The 21276-nt window shown below is 36.0% G+C and overlaps 1 protein-coding gene across 1 annotated transcript in view; it reads right to left on the reverse strand.

Moving 5' to 3' along the window:
- DMD (dystrophin) overlaps positions 1–21276 on the reverse strand; it is a 2372918-nt gene that overhangs the window by 374836 nt on the left and 1976806 nt on the right. The window contains exons 56-57 of the mRNA XM_004386236.2: positions 15342–15514; positions 8161–8317 (exon numbers count right to left, since the gene is read on the reverse strand). Of these exons, the coding sequence (XP_004386293.1) occupies positions 8161–8317; positions 15342–15514 (330 nt within the window). The remainder of the gene's footprint in view (positions 1–8160; positions 8318–15341; positions 15515–21276) is intronic.

A 21276-nucleotide genomic window follows, 5' to 3' on the forward strand; every position in this document is an offset into this window, starting at 1 on the left:
CTTACTGGTCTGACAGAGACTGGAGAAACCCCGAGAGTATGGTCCCTGGACACACTTATAGCTCAGTAATGAAGTCACTCCTGAGGTTCACCCTTTAGCCATTAAACAAAATGAAGCTAAATGGGCACACCAGTCCAGGGGCAAGGATGAGAAGGCAGGAAGGGACAGGAAAGCTGGTAATGGGGAACCCAAGGCCGAGAAGGGGAGAGTGTTGACATGTTGTGGGGTTGGCAACCAATGTCACAAAACAATACGTGTATTAATTTTTTAATGAGAAACTAATTTGCTCGGTAAACCTTCATCTAAAGTACAATAAAAAAATGTTTAATAAAAAAAACAATTGGAAGTTCTGTGCGGGCACAGCCTAGTTTTGTTCCCCAACATATCCTCAGCCACTGACACAGAGTAGGCGCTCAAATAAACAGTTACTGAAAGAATCAACAAATTGTAGGATTCTGACTTATGGTATGATTTCTCCTAAAATAATTTTTTTTTGGGAAAAGGAAGGCACAGAAAAAGATCAGGGGTTCATTTGTAATTAAATGAATTGTGCATGTAAAACTGCTTTTTAAAGGTAAAGCACTTATCACATATTATTTTTAAGCATATATGTCAAGATATCAAAATATTTTGACAAAGTTAGAAAGAGGACTTTGGTAGGGAAGTCAATTTGTAAATTATTCATATTTTATCTTATTATAGTCATTAAAGAAAAGCAGCAATTCCTAGATGGCTGTGCTCTCAAGTTTTGATGATGTAGCTAGTTTTCAGAAGACTTCCTCAAATGCCTAGAAATGTAGTTCTAAAAATAATTTTAAGTCTTTTCTATTCAGCATCCCAAAAAATGACTGCAAAGAATATCAAACTTATGCAGAAAGGAGTTTACTCTATTAGTGGTGAAGAATATATCAAAAATATCTATTTTCTCCAACATAGCCAAGCAGACATCTTCCAGCAGGCACCACTAGCAATGAACTTTACAAGGAACCAAACTTGTTTAGAAACTCCAAGAATCTTGGAGTGGATCACTCTATCACTACCTCTTTTGTTGGTTGTTTTTCAGAGGTGAAACAATGTATTTTTCTTAACGCAGAGATGACTTGAATCTTAACATTCACAAATAGCACCCAAAGCCATTTTCTATTTCAGTGGGGGAAAAACAAAACAAAACAAAGGCAACTCATCAAGCTAACACACATACTAAAATATACCCAAAATAAGCAGGACAGCATTGATAACAGAATTAGCCTAAATGAATGTATAATCTACAACGCGATTCCAGGATAATTTTATTGAATTTCTGAGTCTCTCCCTCCCTTTGTGGTGACTTCTGAGGAAATCGAACATGCATAATATATGACCTGACAAATGAACAAGTAAACTACTTTATTCAAGCCTTTTCATTTGTCAACAGCACCCAAGCAATCAAATGGCTTTCTGTCCACTGTTTTAATAATATATATATTGATTACTTCCATCTAAATCTTAACCAGAAATTCTCAGGAAGTTTTGAAGGTGTCTTTAATGGTCTCTAGGGGAGGGATTAGAGAGATCTTTAAATTGAAAGATGAAAACTTAATGACAAATAATTTCATTAGTAAAAATGCAAACAAAAAGTCATTACCTACAGTGTTCTTATATTTAAGACCTAATCTCCACTTGGATTTCGGGTAGGATGAAGGGAATGAAATAAGCTCATGGTTTATTGCATATCTACTTAGAAATTCTCCATTATGATTTGTTCCTTTAAAACTCTCTCTAGGTTAATCACAGAAGTAGACAAGTAATAAATATCACTTCAGTGGCTGCTCAAGTAAAACAAAGGAAGTCAGTTTTAAAAATATATCTGGACCAGAATCATACACACTAATTGAAAATGAGTCAGTCTAGTGAGGCAAGTAATGAGGAACCATAAAAGCCAGGATAATGTATTCAACAGATATAAAAACTGGTCAGTTTATATTTGCTAAGGCACATTGGAGCTTTAATTATTTATAACACTTCATCACACATGGAGCATTATTTTATTAATTAGTCTTGAGAGCCATTCCAGTTGCAGTTGTTACGCTGTCCAGCTGGTTTGGGGGTGAGACTGCAGTCCCCAATTACCTGTGTGAACTATCTTGGAATTTTACCTACAGAAAAACCATATACCCCTCCATCACAGTAATTGAGACTGACTATATATGTTTCTCTTAAGAAAAGAGTACAAGACATATAATATCTTGATACAAAATTTTAGCATTACTCTGCAATGATGTACAAAGGAAATACAAATGATCTGTTTTACAAACATCCTGATTTATAGAAAAGTGAAAATAAACAATATTTGATCAGTGTTCACTTTGTAGTTCCATAAAAAACAAAAAACAGGGGTATTAATAATTTATAATAGATAGTAAGCAGGTGATTAAAAAGAAAGTGACATACAAATATATGGGGAACAAGCTTATGATCACAAGTGACCCATCTGGATACCAGACATTCTATGTAAACAGTGTTTAAATCAAGAAACTCATAAAGAGAAAGACAATTTATGATCCTGGAATCATGGCAAAGTAAAACAAATGTCTACAAATACAAAATCTATCAGAGACTTGATCTTGATAGAGTTTTGTACTGATCATGTTTCCTTTCTCTCTTCGAGAAGATCCGATAGAGAGACACTGTTTCAAGGATTTTCCTTTGTTCTTTTTGTCCACAGGCAACAAGAGAATAACTAGACAGCCCTTCCGTTACAACTAGAAAAAGGCTACTGCATAAATGTGACAAACTCTGAGTAAAACAGTCTGCTAATTGGTTCTCTCACAGACCTTCAGGAGTGATGATGTCCTTTGAGGAAGGAGAGTGCTTTGTATCAAGGATTTTTCTTAAAGGTACAAAGAAAAGCATGTGAAGGCACTGGGCCAGCCAATAAGTAAAAACAGTGAGCATCAGAGTATCTCTACACACTTTACAAAAGGATGCCCAGTTGGGAATAAACAGAAAAGTCTTGCAAGTGAGAAAGTAGCATCTCTTTCTATTCCTTGCCTTGGTCTCAGTATACTGGAGAAAATGAAAAAGGTTAAGGTTAAATCATTGGTTGCTTTTTTTCCCTCCTTGCTCCCCCTTTCTTTCCTTCCTTCATTCCTTTGCTCCTTTACCTATCTAGTGTACTGGGCACTTTATGAGGTGTTGAGTATAAACATGGCAAACACTCCCCCCCAAAAAAATAAAGAAGATTGGAGCATATGGTTTAGTGAGGGGGACTGACATTAATCTAATACACACACACATAGATGATGCATGTACACACATATGTACGGGATGTACATACATAAATACATGGCATACATACATGCATGATGTACATACCACATGATATACATACATGCATGCATGCATGCATAATGACAAAGAATGCTAAGTTATAGAAGGAATTTATAGAAAGAAAAACAGATGGTATTATGAGAGTGTATAACAGATCAGATCAACTATGAGTATCAGGGAAAAGCTTGCTTGATGTTTGAGCCAAGATGTAAAGGATTGTTAGATGTTAAGCAGGAAATTATGAGGGGGCATGTGTGAGTATGAGTTCATGGGTGGTACAAACGGTTAACACACTCAGCTCCTAACCAAAAGTTTGAGGTTCGAGTCCACCCAGAGATGCCTTGGAAGAAAGCGCTGGCTATCTACTTCGGCCATTGAAAACCTTACAAAGTACAGTTCTACTGTGACAAGCATGGGGTTGCCATGAGTTGGACTCCACTCAACATCATCTGGTATGGTATGGTATATGTGTGGCTTTCAGACAGAGAGACCAGTATATTCAAAGCCCTGACTGAGAGGAACATGGAGAACTGGAAACAACAGCAACAAAGGAAAGCAGTATGGCTGGTGTCCAGAGACCAAGAAGAGAAGTAAGAAAAGAAAAGGTTGGGGTCAGACTAGCCAGAGAGGGCCTTGTGGCCCTTGCTGTGGATTTCTGTCTTTATCTGAGGTGACTGAGAAGCCACTAAGGAGTGTTAAGATCAGGAGTGGCATAATCCAGTTTATGTTTTTACATAGATTACTCTGACTGAAATGTAGAGATTGAATTGGAGTATGACAAGTGTAGATGCAGAAAAAACTAGGAGAAATTGTCTCTTGTAACTGTGGTGACTATAGCAGTAGACAGAGTCAAATAATATTTGAGAGGTAAACTGAGATAGTGATGGGTTGGCAATAGAAGGGTTGATATTGGTCATCATGAAAAGGTATTGTGCCAGTCTGCCCTGTTGTTGTCTGGATATAGGTGAAGAGAAAGGGTTTAGTTAGATTCTCCAAGCTTTGGGGATTTGTAGACTGCAGCAACAAAAGACAAAGAAACAAGGGATTTTAGGGTCTTAGAAAAGAGTTATTAAAATGTTTTATGATTGAATTTAAATTGAACTTGGAAGGAGGGAAAGATGGAGGAGTGGTGGAACTGATGCATAGAACACAGAGTTATCAATGGGCTGGAAGTCCTGAGAAGTCAATGAAAGGTAGTGGGGGGATATCTGAGCAAGCACACTAACCATGTGGGGATTAGTTAACTTCACCCTGGCGCATGTTACCTATAACTCTAATATAGCCATCTTCCAAAAGCATGTTACTGGTTATGAGATTATAGAATGACAGGGCTGAGCAAGTACAAGTATTTCACCACTATTAGCAAGCAAAGGAAGCCAATAATCATAGATAGTGAGGTAACATTTATATCAAAATGCTGGTTAGAAGGGACTATGGCAATTTTTAGGTCCAATTTCCTCATCATATAGTTGAAGAAAAAAGTAACAATCGCAATCTAACTCATAAGGGCACTAAGGATAGCATCTCAGTCTCCTGACTCCTGGTTCACTTCTCTAATGATTTATCTTTTGTGGTTTCTGGAACTAGAATAATAGTATATCTTTTGTAGAAATTCTGTCTCATTTCACTATGTCATATAATGCATTCTATTAAAAATGCCCATTCCTTCTCACCCCTTCGGGAGCAAGGGAGAATGAAGAAAAGTAAAGACACGAGGGAAAGATTAGTCCAAAGGACTAATGGACCACATGAACCACAGCCTCCACCAGACTGAGTCCAGTACAACTAGATGGTGCCCAGCTACCACCACTGGCTGGTCTGCCAGGGATCACAACAGAGGATCTTGGACAGAGCTGGAGAAAAACGTGGAACAAAATTCTAATTCACAAAAAAGACCAGACTTACTGGCCTGACAGAGACTGAAGAAATCCTGAGAGTATGGCCCCGGGACACCCTTTTTAACTCAGTAATGAAGTCACTTCTGAGGTTCACCCTTCAGCCAAAGATTAGATAGGCCCATAAAACAAAAGGAGACTAAAAGGGCACACCAGCCCAGGGGCAAGAATGAGAAGGCAGGAGGAGACAGGGAAGCTGGGAATGGGGAACCCAAGGGCGAGAAGGGGAGAATGTTGACATGTCATGGGGTTGGCAACCAATGTCATAAAACAATATGTGTACTGTTTAATGAGAAGCTAGTTTGTTCTGTAAACCTTCATCTAAAGTACAAAATAATAAAAAAAAAGGTCATAGGTTAAAAAAAAAGATAAAATGCCCATTCTTTACAATGGATGCATTTCTACATACAAACCGGAGTGTTTTCACTGTTCATTCATAATTAAAACATTAAAAAAATTATCACTATTTAGTGCCACCCTACCACAAAAGCTAATACTTTGAATTATATGAAGAGAAATGGTAGTTTCCCTGGAAATTTTTACTAAGACCCCTAGGTCTTCCCTCATGTTATCTTCCCTTTTGTAAAGTTCTGTTATCCTCTTCTCTGGAATCATACGAACCTTTGACCTTTCTTCAAGATCCCATTTTGGATTGTATCTCCATAGAGAACTTTCCTTTAAGTGTTGAACATACAAAAGTGGCAACATTTTATCAAGCTTTTGCTGTTTGGTAGTAATTTATTTGGTTTGCTATGCTTTTCTGTTCATGTACCTTTTACTCTTATTTCAAAAATACTTAGGAGTATGCTAGACACTTTGCTAAGTACTAGGGTCTTGGAGGGGAGCCAAACCAAATTTCTACCTTCCCCACTCAGAGCTTCCTAGAGAAGAGAGAAATGCAACCAAAAACAAAAAAAGAAACAATTGCTCACTCTTGAAGGATGATAGTGAACAACTCATTTTTCTGAAAATTGGTGAAGAAGAAACATTTATCCTGCCTATCATATACAAACAGTACCACCAGGTGCCTAAAGAGTGAATGAGTGAGCTTTCTTTTTCTTTTTTCCATAGAAGTACTCCAGCTAATAAGTAAAGAAGCAATAATAGAAATAGACAATTATCATATTGCTATTGCTATCCTTTGATCATCATCAGCTTATAAAATCATACCAAAAAGGAGAAAATAAGACATTATGTACCTCCTGATGATGGAAGAACGCACTATGACTTATGAAACGGTCTTGACAAAAAAGACAAAACCAAATATGATCAAGCCTCTAGAACTTCACTGTTAAGTATGGTAGCGGCTAGCCATATCTGGCTACTGAGAACTTGATGTGTGGCTAGTCTGAATTAAGATGTGCTGTAAGTATAAATTTTTATATTGACAAGAATATTGAAATGATAATATTTTGGATACATTGGGTCAAATAAAACATTATTTTAATTAATTTCATCTGTTTATTTTCACTTTTTTTAATGTGGCTTCTAGAAATTTTAGCATCACATATGCAGTATGCATTAAATATTTACTGGACAGTGCTGATCTAGATCTACCTATTTCTAAGAAATACAGAGGACAGAGGAACATGTTTAACAATCTCACTGGAATGGAATCTGCAAAACTCAAATTGTTGGAAACTCTACAGAAAAAATAAAAAAATGAGCCGGTTTGTTAAAAAAAAAATAAATGGCAAGGAAAAAAAATAAATGAGGGAGAACCTATAGGTTACAAGAGACAGTCTCTTACAAGAGTTGTAGGACAGAAGAGAAGAAACAGTCATTTTGTAGTATACACATACTGTCTTTCAGTTATTCAATCAAACACTAATCTAGGTGCTGCTGTGAAGGGATTTTGCAGATGCAATTAAACTCTCTAATCAGTTCAATTTAAATTAGAGAGATTTTACTGGGTATGATTCCATTTACATAACATTTGTATAACATTTCAAAATGACAAAAATCATAGAAATGGAGACCAGATTAGTGGTTGTCAGGGATGGGATATATGGGAGGGAGATCAGTGTGGCTATAAAGGGGTAGTACAAGGGAGCTCTTTGTGGTGATAGAATACTTTTGTATCTTGATTGTAGTGGTGGTTGCACAAGTCTACACATGGGACAAAATGGCATAGAACTATGCATAGACATTATACCAATGTCCATTTTCAGGCGTTGATATTGAACTATAGTTACAAAATAAGATGTAACCACTGGAGAAACTGTATGCAAAATATACAAGACTTCTGTACTCATTTTGTAACTTTCTGTGAATCTATAATTAGTTCAAAATAAAAATTTTAAAGAAAAGATTTAAGAGAGAAATTAACCAAATGCAATGTATGGACCTTATTTCAATTCTGATTTGAACAACAACTACAAAAACCTGTTAAAAATTTAAGATACGTACGAGAGAAATGGACATTTGAATACTGACTGGATATTCGACATTATGAAAATATTGATATTTTTAATATATGATAGCAGTACTGTAGCTATTTTTAAAGAACAACTCCTTACGTTTTAGAGATACTTTCTGAAATATTTACTAATGAAATGATATATGCCTGGAATTAGCTTGAAAATAATGGAGGAAGGGGTAGAGTTATAGAAGAAATACGATGGTCTATGAATAGATAATTGGTGAAGTATTGATGGTACATGAAAGTGTATTGTAATATTCTGTCTACTTTTGTATATGTTTTGTATTTTCCATAATAAAAGGCTAAAAAACAAAAGCCAAAACAGATGAACAATGTCTTAAAGGATAATAATAATGCAGATGCTTTGGCATTTTTAATATAATGGCTTGGGTTATTTATAATTCACCCTTGGACTATAAGGAGTAAAACAGGTTTCTATTCAATTTAATTTCACTCAAAAGTGTTTTTAAAATAGTCACTGACAGTGACTGAATGTTTACTATGTGCAAGGCACTAGGCTTAAGAACATCGTACCCTGTGTACATCATTCTGCTTCTGCACCGCTGGAAAATCGCCTCCAATTGGTGCCTGCCGGCTTAACTCATCATCTTTCAGCTGTAACCACACAAGAAGTTCCTGAAGAGAAAGGTGTAGACGCTTCCACTGGTCAGAACTGGCTTCCAAATGGGACCTGAAAAATAACAGGAATAAACTGTTAATATTTGAAAGTATAATGAAGGATCCTCACAATTTCATTAAAGCCATATTGGTCGGTTAGTGCCATATTGTATAAACCTATTGTGAACTACACAGCAGTTCTCAATAAAATTCTGGCTACCTGATTTTGAGAGCCATAAAATGCGAGTATTTTGATGGCAATTTTTGAGTAGAGTCAGTGTTTAGCCATATGTTTATTTCCACATGCAGAATTCTGAGACTTTCGGCATGAAAGATACACTGGAATGGCTTGGTTTCCCATATGGTTGCAGTCAATGATGTTTAATGTTTTTGGTAGAAAAAATTCGACCCAGTGACTAATATAAGTCATTCGGTTTTCATATGACTCATGCTAGTACTGGAATTCTTTCTGCTTTGAGAAATGGAAAGGTCTCTCCCCACATTTTGACTTTTTCATTTCCACACCCTAGGCCGCCTCTTCCGTTGACTCCTTCCGTCTGGCATCTGTTACTTTCTGCTCCTCTTCCCATATACTTTTCCTTTTCCCCTACTCTTTTCCTTTTCTCCTACCCTTCTTTATCCGCGTGCACCTGGGATTTGTTTTCACCAAGTTCCAACATTTTCCGCTTTGTTTCCTTTGTGTAAAATGTACTGAGACAACGACTCATGTGGAAGAGTAAAATCAGACGTTTGCCTGAAAGCCTCCCCCAAACATGAATAATTTAGGCAGGAGACTGAGTGCTTTACCATCAACTGTGTTTAGAACATGTTAATCCTTAGAAGCCATTTAAGAATATACAAATGAATGATCTGTGTTATAAAATCCACATTTCACTTGGGGATGAGAAGCTAAATTAATAAAATAAATCATCCTGCAGAAAACAGAAACACAGAGTGTTAGTCAAAGCATTATCCTCAGGTAAATTAGGAATTATGCCACGTTACTCACATATTATCAGCAATTACTAAGAATTCATAAAATTAATGCTGCCTGTAATATAAATACAATATCGTATCTAATGCTGCAAAGATTGAAATGTAAAGCAAAGCAACCAGGTAGGGAGAAACATTTCCTTTGGCCATTTGGTAACTCAGCCTGACATTTCAAATACAATTCTCCTTCTGGCCTCAAAGAGAATCACAAAAGAGCCCCTAGTTGGAAATTAAATTGTTCTAATCTTTCCGAAGGATAATTTGATGATACATAAAAGTCTTTAAAATGTGCAAATGCTATGACCCACAAGTTCAAATTCAAGGAATTTATACTAAGAAAGTAACTGGAAAAGCGTATAAAGAACGTTATTTATAGTATCAGTTTTGATTGAGGCAAAGTAGAAACAACTTAAATATTCAATTCTAGGGAACTGGTTACATATATAATAGTGAATTCATACAATGAAATGCTATGCAGATGTTCAATATGATGACATAGGCAGATATTTATGGATATGGAAAGATCACCATGTCAGTTGCTAAGTGAGAAAGCTGGTTATAAAAATGTATACAATCTATTTTTTAAAAAACATTTGTGTGTGTATGTGTATGTGTGCACATGCTTGACTATGCATGAAAAATTTCTGAAACAACAACTAGGTTATCACTTAGAAGTATATTTACAGATAATTATTCCTTCGTCTTTATACTTTTCTAAATTGTCAGGATTTTCTTTACATAATGAGCAATATAAACATTACATTCAGAAAAAGTGAAGGCATTCCATCACTATCCGTTGTCTATTACTCTTTATTAGTGAAGACAAGGGCTTAGGGGCTGCTAGATTTCAACAAAGCAAGTGCTGATCTTTAATAAACAAATAATTTCTACACTTTCTCAGGTTTAAGTAAAATGCAAAATCTTCAGGTGTGTTGGGATATTTTGCTTGGTCTTTAAGGAACTCTTCAGTGTCAGGACTCTAAGAATTATAGGGGTGCTAAAGTGATTGTTATTTCTCCAGACACAGATATTTCAAGTGTGATTTGGTTGATGCCTACTTTGCAGTCCTTAATAAAACTTTACTCTGAAAGGCTTGTGTTCTTAAAGCAAAATGTGTTATATTGAATTCATTTTTCACTTTGATTTCCTTTCTAAAGCTAATGATATAGCCTTGTATATCTTGGGTACCCATGTGTAATAAAATAGCACTTCAGCACACAGAAAGAAAAGGTATACATGCAGAAATAATAAGGAGTCACAGAAATAAAGTGAGAGCGAGGGGGTTTTAAATAAAGAGAGAGAATTAAGCCCAAAGAGAAGTAAAAAGAAAATTTTTAGACGGGTCATGAACTCCAACTTCCAAAAATAATTAACATTCCAAGACTAAGACAAAGAAGGTCAGAGATACTCAACATCCAATGCGTTCTTCTCTCAAAGGTAGAAAGACTCTGTTTCCTTCTTGCTCTTTCTTTGTTTTCCATTATGAAAAACAAAAAACAAAAAACCTCTAACTATTCTAACTTCTAATACCAAGTATTCCCTAAGAGATTTATTACTGCTGTGGACTGTATGATGTTAGTGTTCTCGCTTCTCAAATTAATATTCAAAATTTCATAAATGTGAATGTTTTACATAACATTTACAAGATTTCTCCTAAAGTTCAAAAACCTTACAAAATGTAAATTTTGTTGAAATTATGTTGACAACAAATTATGTGATTCTCATTGGCAACAATACATAAAATAATCCGGCAAGTTGATGCTATGGTGGCAGATTAAATTGAAATCTTTATAGTTCTTATGTAAAAAAATTTCCCTTCACCATATCTCAAATTATTAAGATTTTAAAAATAAAAATGCAAGGTTTGTGGATCTGGAGTATTTTAGAATGAGAAACATTTTCTTTGATTGTTCACCATCCTGATGTGGAATATTGCCATTCACAACTGTGTGTTTGTGTATACATGTAAGTAAAAAAAAAAATCACTATGTTTCTCCCAGTTAAACTCGTTAATCTTTTGTTTTGTTTGCTGGCATTTAACTATCACTGTCTACTTCTTCTGATATCTCTTGGACAAATTGGGATGTGATAATGCATGTGGAACAGATGGTATATACTTCTTTCAACTAAATTATGAGATAGCAGTATACAATTTCAATTACAGTATTCTTTTCTTTCAAAGACATTCTAACTTTTTTTACACCATCTATTTTAAATTAATCAGTTCAATTTAAATATAAGAAAACCAAGGAAGAAAAGTTCAATAATCTTCCCAGTTTCATAAAGAGTGATTGCAGAATTAAAATAATAGAATTTTAGAATTGTATGGGAACTTGTAGAGACCATCTGTTTCTCAGTTCAAACCTCCTAATTTCAGTGAGGGAGACAATTGAAGTCTGAAGCAGTTAAACGACATGCTAAAGATTATATGCTAGATTGTCAGTAACAGAGCCAGAGGAGAAACTAGGTCTCCCAACCGCTGGGCCAGGGCTCCTTCTCCTCTTCCTCACTGACTCATGTAGAGTTTGGAGTTTTTGTGTTTGTCTAATTTCTCTGGAGGCAGCAAGCACAGCCCTATGAAACAACTCGTGAGTACTTAGAGGAACTTGCCTTCAAGTGTAAATTAGAATAGTGAAGGGAATAGCTGGTGAAAGAACAGTCAGAGAAGGAAATAGTCATTATGGGATTTGAGTTAAATTTTAGAGAATGAGAGGAGAGACAATGTTCAGGGTGTGAGGACCACCAAATGTACATGCTCATATAGAAGAGTGAGGAAATCCTTGGAGAAGGAGTGGGGTTAGAAAGCAGAATCTACTTGGCTCTGAGTATTCATGATGGCAATAACTAGAATGCTGCTTGGTGAGAAAGAGCTGAGGAAAGACAGAGAAGGGAAGGACAGAAAAGGGAAGGAGTTTAGCAGGGACTCATTAGGCATAGTCGGTAGAGAATGGAGTTTCCGCTAGATTTTAGTGACTAAAATAAACTCCACGAGAGCAGGGACTTTTTTTTTTAATCTAGTTTTTTTCACTGCTGTACCCCCAGTGCCTAAAAAAGTGCCAATATATAGTAGCTGCCCAGTAGTTACGTGTTGAATCAACAAATGAATGAATGAGTGGATATACGGATACCAACAAGTTTGAAGTTCTTGAACAAAACAGGAATGTGATAGAAACAGCGTCCAAGGAAAAGTATTCTTGTAAATGTGAAATAGATGGTTTAAATATGTAAAAGAACAAAGACAAATCTCTCAATATGGCATTACATGATAAAGAGTTGAATAAGAATCGTAATTGCATAGGGCAGAAGGAAAATACATTGAGAGAAAAGGACATGATACAGGCTCGGATATAGAAGCACAAGGCTGGCTACCTCTTGTGGCCCAATGGAACACAGAGGAAAAATTCAGAATCATTTGAGCTCAAACATAATTTTTTTTTGCATTAAACATGGACACCTCATTGAAATTAAGCACTAATGTTTTTATTTTTTTGAAATACAAAAGTGGCTTCAAAATCCATCATAAAACAATGAACGAACTGTAAATTTTTAGAATAACATATTATAGCTTGGGCAAACACAGGGCTGCTTTTTTCAGGGTTTCCTTGGGGCTATTTTTTAATTGTGGTAGCTTTTCACTAAAAATAACTCTAATGGAGGAACTGACAAGATTTACAATGCAAGCTTATAAGCACCATTAATGGTTCTTCCAGAGTTCATCTATCCCATTTCTTCATCATCCCAAATTGCTACCTCTACTGTGCTTCTCTCAGCTGAACCTGCCATTCACTATGGATTGACTGATGCCCTCATTTCAACCAAGTGTCAGGAAATAAACGAAATTGCTTTGATGTGAAGAATTACTTCTTTGCTTTTTACAACTGAGTGCTTATAACACATCCTGTATTATTAGAGAGGCTTATTTAAAGGCCAAAACCATTGATCTGAATATTTACATTCTAGAATTTGCAGCACCTTAGATAAGCTAAGGTAACTGTTTTCTATTTGATTAATGAAAGCAAGAATTAAACTGCAGTAGCTGGCATAAGGGAAACTGCTGAGAATGAAGAGTCCATGTTTTGGCTGACATGCTGTTTGCCGCTTTCAATTCTCCTTTTATTTCATCAAGTTCACATGAAGGAGAGAAAAGGCACTGAGTGATGTCCTGAACGGCTCTAGTACCTTTCTTTCTCTTTCCAGCATAAAAGAAAAGCTTTCTTTCCTTTACTTTACCTACCAATATCTTTTCCATCTCACATGTTTCATTCCTTTTTAATGACAGATGGTAAGAAAGTGACCTTTGTCATTACACACACTGACCCCTCTTAGAGTTTAAGCTGTAGACAGCTAATGGAGCCTCCCTATCTTTGAGAATGCCATTGTCCAGTGCTGCCCCCGACTCATCACCAACACACTGATACAAAATTCGTGGATAAAATAGGGAGATAAAAATGAGTGTCTTGGAAGCTGAGGGGCAAACCTGGAAAAAAAATTATAAATAAAAAAATCCTTTTCTACTCCTAGGAACATGCTTCTCTATTTCATCTTTTGACTCATTACATGCTTATTTGTAAAAGTTAGGTCAGTTTTGCCCTTTTCTTCTTTCTTTTATATGCTGTGGTAGAAAATGTTGGTTTGAAGCTCAGACTCTGGAGCCAGACTCCCTGGGTTCAGATCTTACTATGTGATCTTCGGCAAGTTATTTAACCTCTCTGTGCCTCAGTTTCTTTAAATATAAAAAGAAGATAATAATAGACTCTACCTCTAGAATTAATGAGAATATTAAATGAGTTAATGAATATAAAGTGCTTATAACATGGCATGGAGCCCTGGTTGTGTAGTGGTTAAGAGCTCTGCTGCTAATCCAAAGGTCGGCAGTTCAAATCCACCAGCTGTTCCTTCGAAACCCTATGGGGCAGTTCTACTGTGTCCTGTTGGGTCTCTAGGAGTTGGAATCGACTCAATGGCAATGGGTGTAACATGGCATGGTATGTAGATGTACCAAGTGTTAGCTACTATCATTATTATTATTTCATATTAAGTGCAGACTTTTATAATGATGTTTTTTGAATTAATACAGGCTCAGTTATATTTGTTCCTCATTATAGAAGTAAACATGTTCTATGTTGCAATTGTGGGCAATTTAGAAAAAATATAAAGAAGAAAAAAAAAAAAAACCTTCCTTCTGTAATCTTACTACCTAGAAGTAACTACTCCCAACATTTAGTTCATTCCCTTATAACCATGATTAAGTCCATTTGTCCACTACCACCTCTCCTCTAGATACAGATGAAAGCACAACACGTTTTTATAAAGAGAAGTGATTTTTCCACTGATTAGAAAGTATGAAGCCGGACTTGTACTCCTGATATTTCCTAGGTCATTTAGGCAACACTGAACATTTCAATTAGTATCTCTGCTCTTTTGTGCCCTCACTGAACTATTACAAAATGAATATAGCAAGAGCTTCACCCAGTCTTCCTCACGAGGCTGAGATGCACACACACATCAAGTTCTCGAAAGAAAGCCGATGCATAGAAAGGGGCAAAGTACAAAGCAGACGTGTATAGAGCAGCTAAAGGCTTAGTCTACAGAGGATGCCTTTTAACAAAATCTGAGAGGAAGCAGAAGACAAGAAATGTCTATTCTCTCTCCTTAGCTACATGAGCTATGGAGGTCTTCTCTAAACTGTTAATTATAATGTGTTATTAGTATTTCAAGGATGTCCTCTGTTATTTATTTAGAGGAATGCCAAAGAAAGAATTCCATAATAAACATACGTTAATTTTATCACTTTCTGTATAACCCTGTGATAAGCCAAGAGAGAACTTGATGAAATTAGTGTACTGTGCTCCTCATTTAAATTCACTCTAATGTCTCAATATGCATCTCTCCTGGGGTTATAAAACATCACCATTTTAATCTAATCTGAACCCTCAAGTATCATCTCCATACCAAGCAAATGAATGATTCATTTATTCAAAATAAAATGAATCATTCTGAAATTGGGTGATTTGCATAAACATATGAGACATTAGCTACTTGTGCTAGGAAAATTTTGCCATTTTAATTCATTTCTGGCTTTTTTGCTCCTGATCTTTTCCTACCTAATGTTGAGAGACTTTTTCCGCAGCTCACTCCACTTGAAGTTCATGTTATCCAAACGTCTTTGTAACAGGACCGCATCATCTGAACCTTCCAGGGTTCGCAGGATTTTTTGGCCATTTTCATCCAGGTTGTGATAGATATCCGTGTGAGCTTCAATTTCTCCTTGGAGGTCCTAGAGGACAGCAAGGACACAGACCATATGCATAATTATCGAACGAAAATGACCAGGTTTGAAGGCGAATTTGGAGAACTGCTCAAATAAAAGGATTAGTTCAAAAGATATTTCAATTAGGCCGACTAACAAGAAGATACATCCCAAATGAACATGAACATCTAATTAGGTATAATAAACTTATTCCTTGTCATTATGGACTGGAAAGTAATGTATTTCTAACTATAAATTTCAGAAATTATAGTTTATATTCCATGGGTAAAATATTTTATGCAACTAAAATATTCCACTATAAAGCATATCTCTATGCCAATCATTTTATTGCACTATGGGTCTAATCACATTTCCTAGGCACATATTTTCTATGCACGTCTGTAGAGTTGCCTCTAACTATAAAAGCATGGAGAGACTAACAAACAAGGGGGTGCTTGGTGTTCAGCACCAGCACAGTAATGGGATTTTATCATAGGAAAGAAACTTCTGGACGATACACATCAGGTTCACCTTGATATTACATCATCATACATTTATTAGTAAGATTTCCCATTTGAAAATATCATCATATTTTTAGGCTTGGCAAGTGGAAAGTCCATAGGACCTTGATAAGAGTTATGCATTCAACCTCATTTGTATATACACAGATCAAGAAAATTATCATACTAGAAGAATCTGACCTTTACATGGTATGTCTTCCTGTGTAACATTTTCAGCTTGAACCGGGGACTACAGCACTGATCCTGTTGCATAGCAATCTTGAGAAAAGCCAGCGACTGAAAGTGCCCTGCTTAAAAATGCCAACTTTGCTTACATTCTGTTGACAGAATGAATTTCAGGGCACAGGCCTCACCAGTCAATAATAATAAACAGCCACTTTGTACTCCTCACTAAACCGTAGCCAGGCCAGTGGATGTGGGAGGGACCTCAGAAAGAGGAGGCCTGGAATATGCAACTGACAGTTTATATTAAACAGCCAACTTTTCTTATCATTTTGCCATTATAAGCCAGAGACATTATAAATTCATTTTATATATGTGTTTCCCTCCTTGTTCCCAGCAGCACAGTCAAAGCCAAAGGAACATTCCTTAGAGAGCTGCCGGGTACCAGCATTCCTTTCTGCCTACACAATGAATGGAGGCTTTGTACATTATCTGACTTGCTCTAACAGATTTGTATGCTTCTGTTCAACAAGTTTAAAAATTCATTCTGAAGCTCAGAACAATTGGATTGATCTGTGTAACTAGAAAAGTTTTTTTTTTCTTCTCTCTCTTTCTAAAATTGAATTAAATTACTCTTCTAAAGTTGGGGGGAAGTGGCAGCAATAGCATGTTAGAAATTCTGAAGAATTGACTTGTGTTTTCAGTCACAGCCTCCTAGCTGCAGAGTTTTGAATGTTGCAAAAGTGAGGTAGATGGACAATAAATGTTTCCTGTCATTATTTTCAGCAGCCAAAGTATCACTGATGGACTCAAAAGAGAATTCTGTCCCATTCTCTTTGACTGGAAGACAGGAGAGGAAATATGGATAGAACCACATTCAAAGCTGAAAGAATGGAAATACTAAAACAGATTGAGTAGCATCTCTCTCTATCTCGTCAAAAACAGGCTTGCTCAGAAACGATATAGCCTGGTTTTGAAACTATTATACGTGCTGGAAATCTAGTATTAATTGGGCTTCTCGCATATCAGAGTTTGGTCAATTTTATATCCATTTGACACTTGCGGAACTACGTGGAAAAACATCCGCTTCTTCAGCAAAAGAGAAAAGTGAAGTAACTTATCTGAATAATACATACAGGACTAAAGAACAATTCAGAACCAAGTTATCCAGATAATTCCCTTAATTTTCTTTTACTTTATTTAATTTTCTTTTTTTGCATTTGATTTGTATACTACTTATAACTTCTCCCCAGAGTATACTCTTAGGGGATTAAAGCCAAACTTTTAGTTGTTCAAGATAATAAGGCTTATGAAACAATATGCATGTAACTAATGATACACTTGAATTTTTATATACATATATAGCAGAGACCCAGACACAATCAATAGTTCCTTATGTATATCATGAAGACATCAACATTTTCTTTGCTGAACCAATGAGAGGTCTTTCAAAGCTAAATAGGATGTTGATTCATTAATTTGTTAATTTTTCATCCTTGCTATGTATATTACACTGCATATAAACAACTTTGTTGTATCATCAAAAAAGAAGTGAATATAAAATCGATAAACAAGTATTTATTGAGAACTGATCGTGTCTAGTCTTAGCACCATGAGAAATATGAGAAATGCAAGACACACTTTTATCTTTAATTTTTCTAAAATCTAGTGTGCATTTTTTATTTAATTCATTCACATTACCAACTAAATAAATATTCATGAGAATTTCCTGCCAAACCTCATAGACACTGGGATAAAAACCATTCCCCTTAGAAATTCACAAGTAGCTGAAGTAATGTCTTAGTATTGGCAGGAAGGTAACTCTTAACCCAGTAGTACTTCTCTAGGTCATGATGGTGGTTTAGAACAAATGATACATGTACAGTAATGGGCTTTGCAGTTTACAAAACACTTACCTATGTACCACTTTAGTTATTCCTCCCCCTGGCCCCATGAAGTACATCATATTTTCTCTGTTTTACAGATGATAACACTGAGGCTCAAAGATATTTAACTGACTTGCATAAAGTCTCGTATCTAATAAGTGTTAGAGCTGAGAAATAGATGCAGGTCTCTTGACTGTAGAAGACCTTGAGCTATCTCCACCTCCCCATTTGCTATACACATTGGGTGTGAGATACAGTGGCTATTGGAGCTGAACAAGGATACTACTAACAAGAGGGAAAACAAACCGTTGAGGGAAAAGCATATTGAAAGACAGCACTTCTGGTTTTGATAAAAAAATTTACCCCCATGGATTGATTTGTTTTGGTGGGACCTAATGAATATCTTATTCTTGCTCAAACATCTGCATAAACTGAAATTCTGACTACCCTTTTCACTTCTTGTTTTACAATTGGGCATCCAGGACCACCTGCAAGCAAACACTGTTTGCACTGAAAAACATCTCCTTACTACAAAATATTCCTGCTGCCAGACCAGAAATTCTTCCAATAGTAATTCACCCCTTTTTCTACAAGAGCCATGCAAGCTGTAAGTGATGCCAAAGTAATGGCGTGAACAAGAACTCATCAGCATAAACATTGTGTGACTGTGTTCCTTAGGGATGGCAGGCTGGTAGGAAATTAGTCAAGCTACAGAACTCAGGTAGGTTGCCCTGAAATGGAGGTGAGTATCAATGAGTAACACAGGGCTCTCTTTAGGAGGTTGCCATACGTAGTGAAGATTTCTCAGTAAAAATAGGCAGCGTGAGACCTAGGTGGGGAGTAGACATCCATAGGACAGGTAGGAAGGAACGCATTCACGTTTCCATAGAACTACCATGACGGTACACATGCGGTCGCCATCAGTTAGAATTGATTCGACAGTACTGGTGCCTTGATGGCATTTGTCTTCGGAATAAACCTTAGACTCAGTGCCCACAGAAAAGCAGGAGGTTGGTATTGAAAACCAGGTGGGGTTTACACAGGATAACCAATCTGAATCAAAGTGTAATTTTCATAGTTTTAAGTACTTTCATTTCACCTTTGACATAACCAGAAAAGTTCGCTCTTAAGCCTTAGTAACTGCATTCACTGTATGTTCTATCAAATTATTCTCTTCTTTTTGTGGTTGTATTATTTAGGAAGAACAGTGACTAATATATAGGAAATAAAAAGGTATTTGTTACATAACAACAAAAACAATGGCAGTAGCAGCAACAGCAACAACATATATAAGACTTATACATGAGGTGTTGTCCAAAGTACTGTATCTACATGAACCTATTTAATCCTCTCAACAACCCTCTAGGGTAGGCATTATTATTATATTCATTTTACAGATAAGAGAATGAAATTACAGAGAGGTTAAGTAAAATATCCAAGGTCACATAGCTAATAACCAGTGCACTCAGATTTCAAACTCAGGAAGTTGAGCTCCAGGGACTGCGCTTAAACACTAGGCTACACTACCTTTGAATTTTAGTTTGCTGGGGCCATTTTTTCCTATTAATAATAATTCTGCCTAAATTTTAGCAAATGTAGCACTACCATTAGGCAATGCCGAATAGCATTGTTTTCAGCACACAAAGAGTAATTTTATGGTCTCATCAGTATGGAGACTGTCAAACAGATTTGAAGCAGTGGAGAGAGATACAGCCAATACACAAGAGAGAACAGAAAATAATTGAGAAAATGGGTGCAAATGGAAAATAATATATATCCTCCCCCCTAAAAAAAGGGAAAAATATAGCCTAAAGTTCGGTACAATTATGGAGCACATTTTAGCTGGGTGCCAAGAAAGTTCAGATATGAGAAAAGCAAGATGGCATAGTGCAGAGGTTTTAAAAGTAGGGGGTATCTTCTTTCCTGCAGGGCTTTTTCAAATCCCACACTTCCTCCTTCTCTGAGAGTGTAGCCTGCTCCTGTTAAAAGCCTCCCTTCTTACTCCCCAGGGAAGTTAAATAGACATAGGTTTGAGCCTCCCCCTTCTCTTTCTCTTAGTAGTCATATGACTTTGAAATCTCTTTAATCTCTTTGGCTTCACTGAATATTAAATAATAATACCTACCTGCTGGGTTGTTTTGAATATTATATGCAATAACTTTTGTAAAAAACTTTGAACAATGTCCAGCACACAGTAAGCCTTTAATAAATAATAGTTAATGTAAGTCTTAGCATTGCAAGAGAATCAATGTAGAAATGAAGTGATAGAAATAGACTTCACAAAGTCATAGGCCCTGGTTTGAGCTTTGAAGTGTGGATAGGATTGAAAGAGGTGAAGGGAAGAGGGTATTCCAGGTCAGTGGCATAAAGGTAGGAATGAGTTTGGTTTATGAGCAGGGATAATGAATTGCACAGCTTGATTGGAATGGACAATGTGTGTTAGGGAAAAATAAACAAAATGTAGTCCAGTTCCTTATACAAAGTAGGATAAAGGCCTTCTTTTAGGAAGACACTGAGAATAAAATTTATAAAGAAAAGTAAAGTACAAAGCCAGGATTATCGAATATTAAATATATACTATCTCATTCAATAAGTAGAATGATCCAGAATAATCTAGTGTTCATAAATAATAAATCAACTGGGGAAGAATAAGAAAAGTTATAAAACTTCTATTAGAAGAAAAAGAAAGAAGGGAGATACCAGGAATTACTGTTGTACCCTTCTTTGTTTAATCCAAACAAGCGGTTGTGATACTATTCCAAAACATCAAGGATAACAGTATCCACATATTTTCTTTCTTATGTATATAGAATTACTTGTCACTAGAAAAAACCCAAAACTCAGCAATTGATAGCCTTTCTATTTTGAATATAGCTGAGAATTAAAAGTAAGCAATAAAGCCATGTAGAAAGAATAAAAATAAGCAACCAACTCTCCCAACAAATTTCATCATAGAAACACCATTTCTAATCCTTTCTGAAAGTGGTTAATATGTGAATAATGATACGGTCATTTGTTTATATTTACTTGTAAGTTTTAGCTAATTCAAATAAGCTTGATAGGAAAAAAAAGAAAAAGTAATGATGTGATTTCCAAGAACTCAAAAGGGCAGAAACGAAAGATCCGAAGTAGGAGAGAAGTTATCCTTATGGGCTAAGCTGACAGTAGCAAGAAATGACACCTGGCCAAGAACAGAAAGGTGGAAAAGGAGCCTCAGGCA

Source organism: Trichechus manatus, unplaced genomic scaffold, assembly GCF_000243295.1.
Source record: "Trichechus manatus latirostris isolate Lorelei unplaced genomic scaffold, TriManLat1.0 scaffold00159, whole genome shotgun sequence".
Classification (NCBI taxonomy): domain Eukaryota; kingdom Metazoa; phylum Chordata; class Mammalia; order Sirenia; family Trichechidae; genus Trichechus; species Trichechus manatus.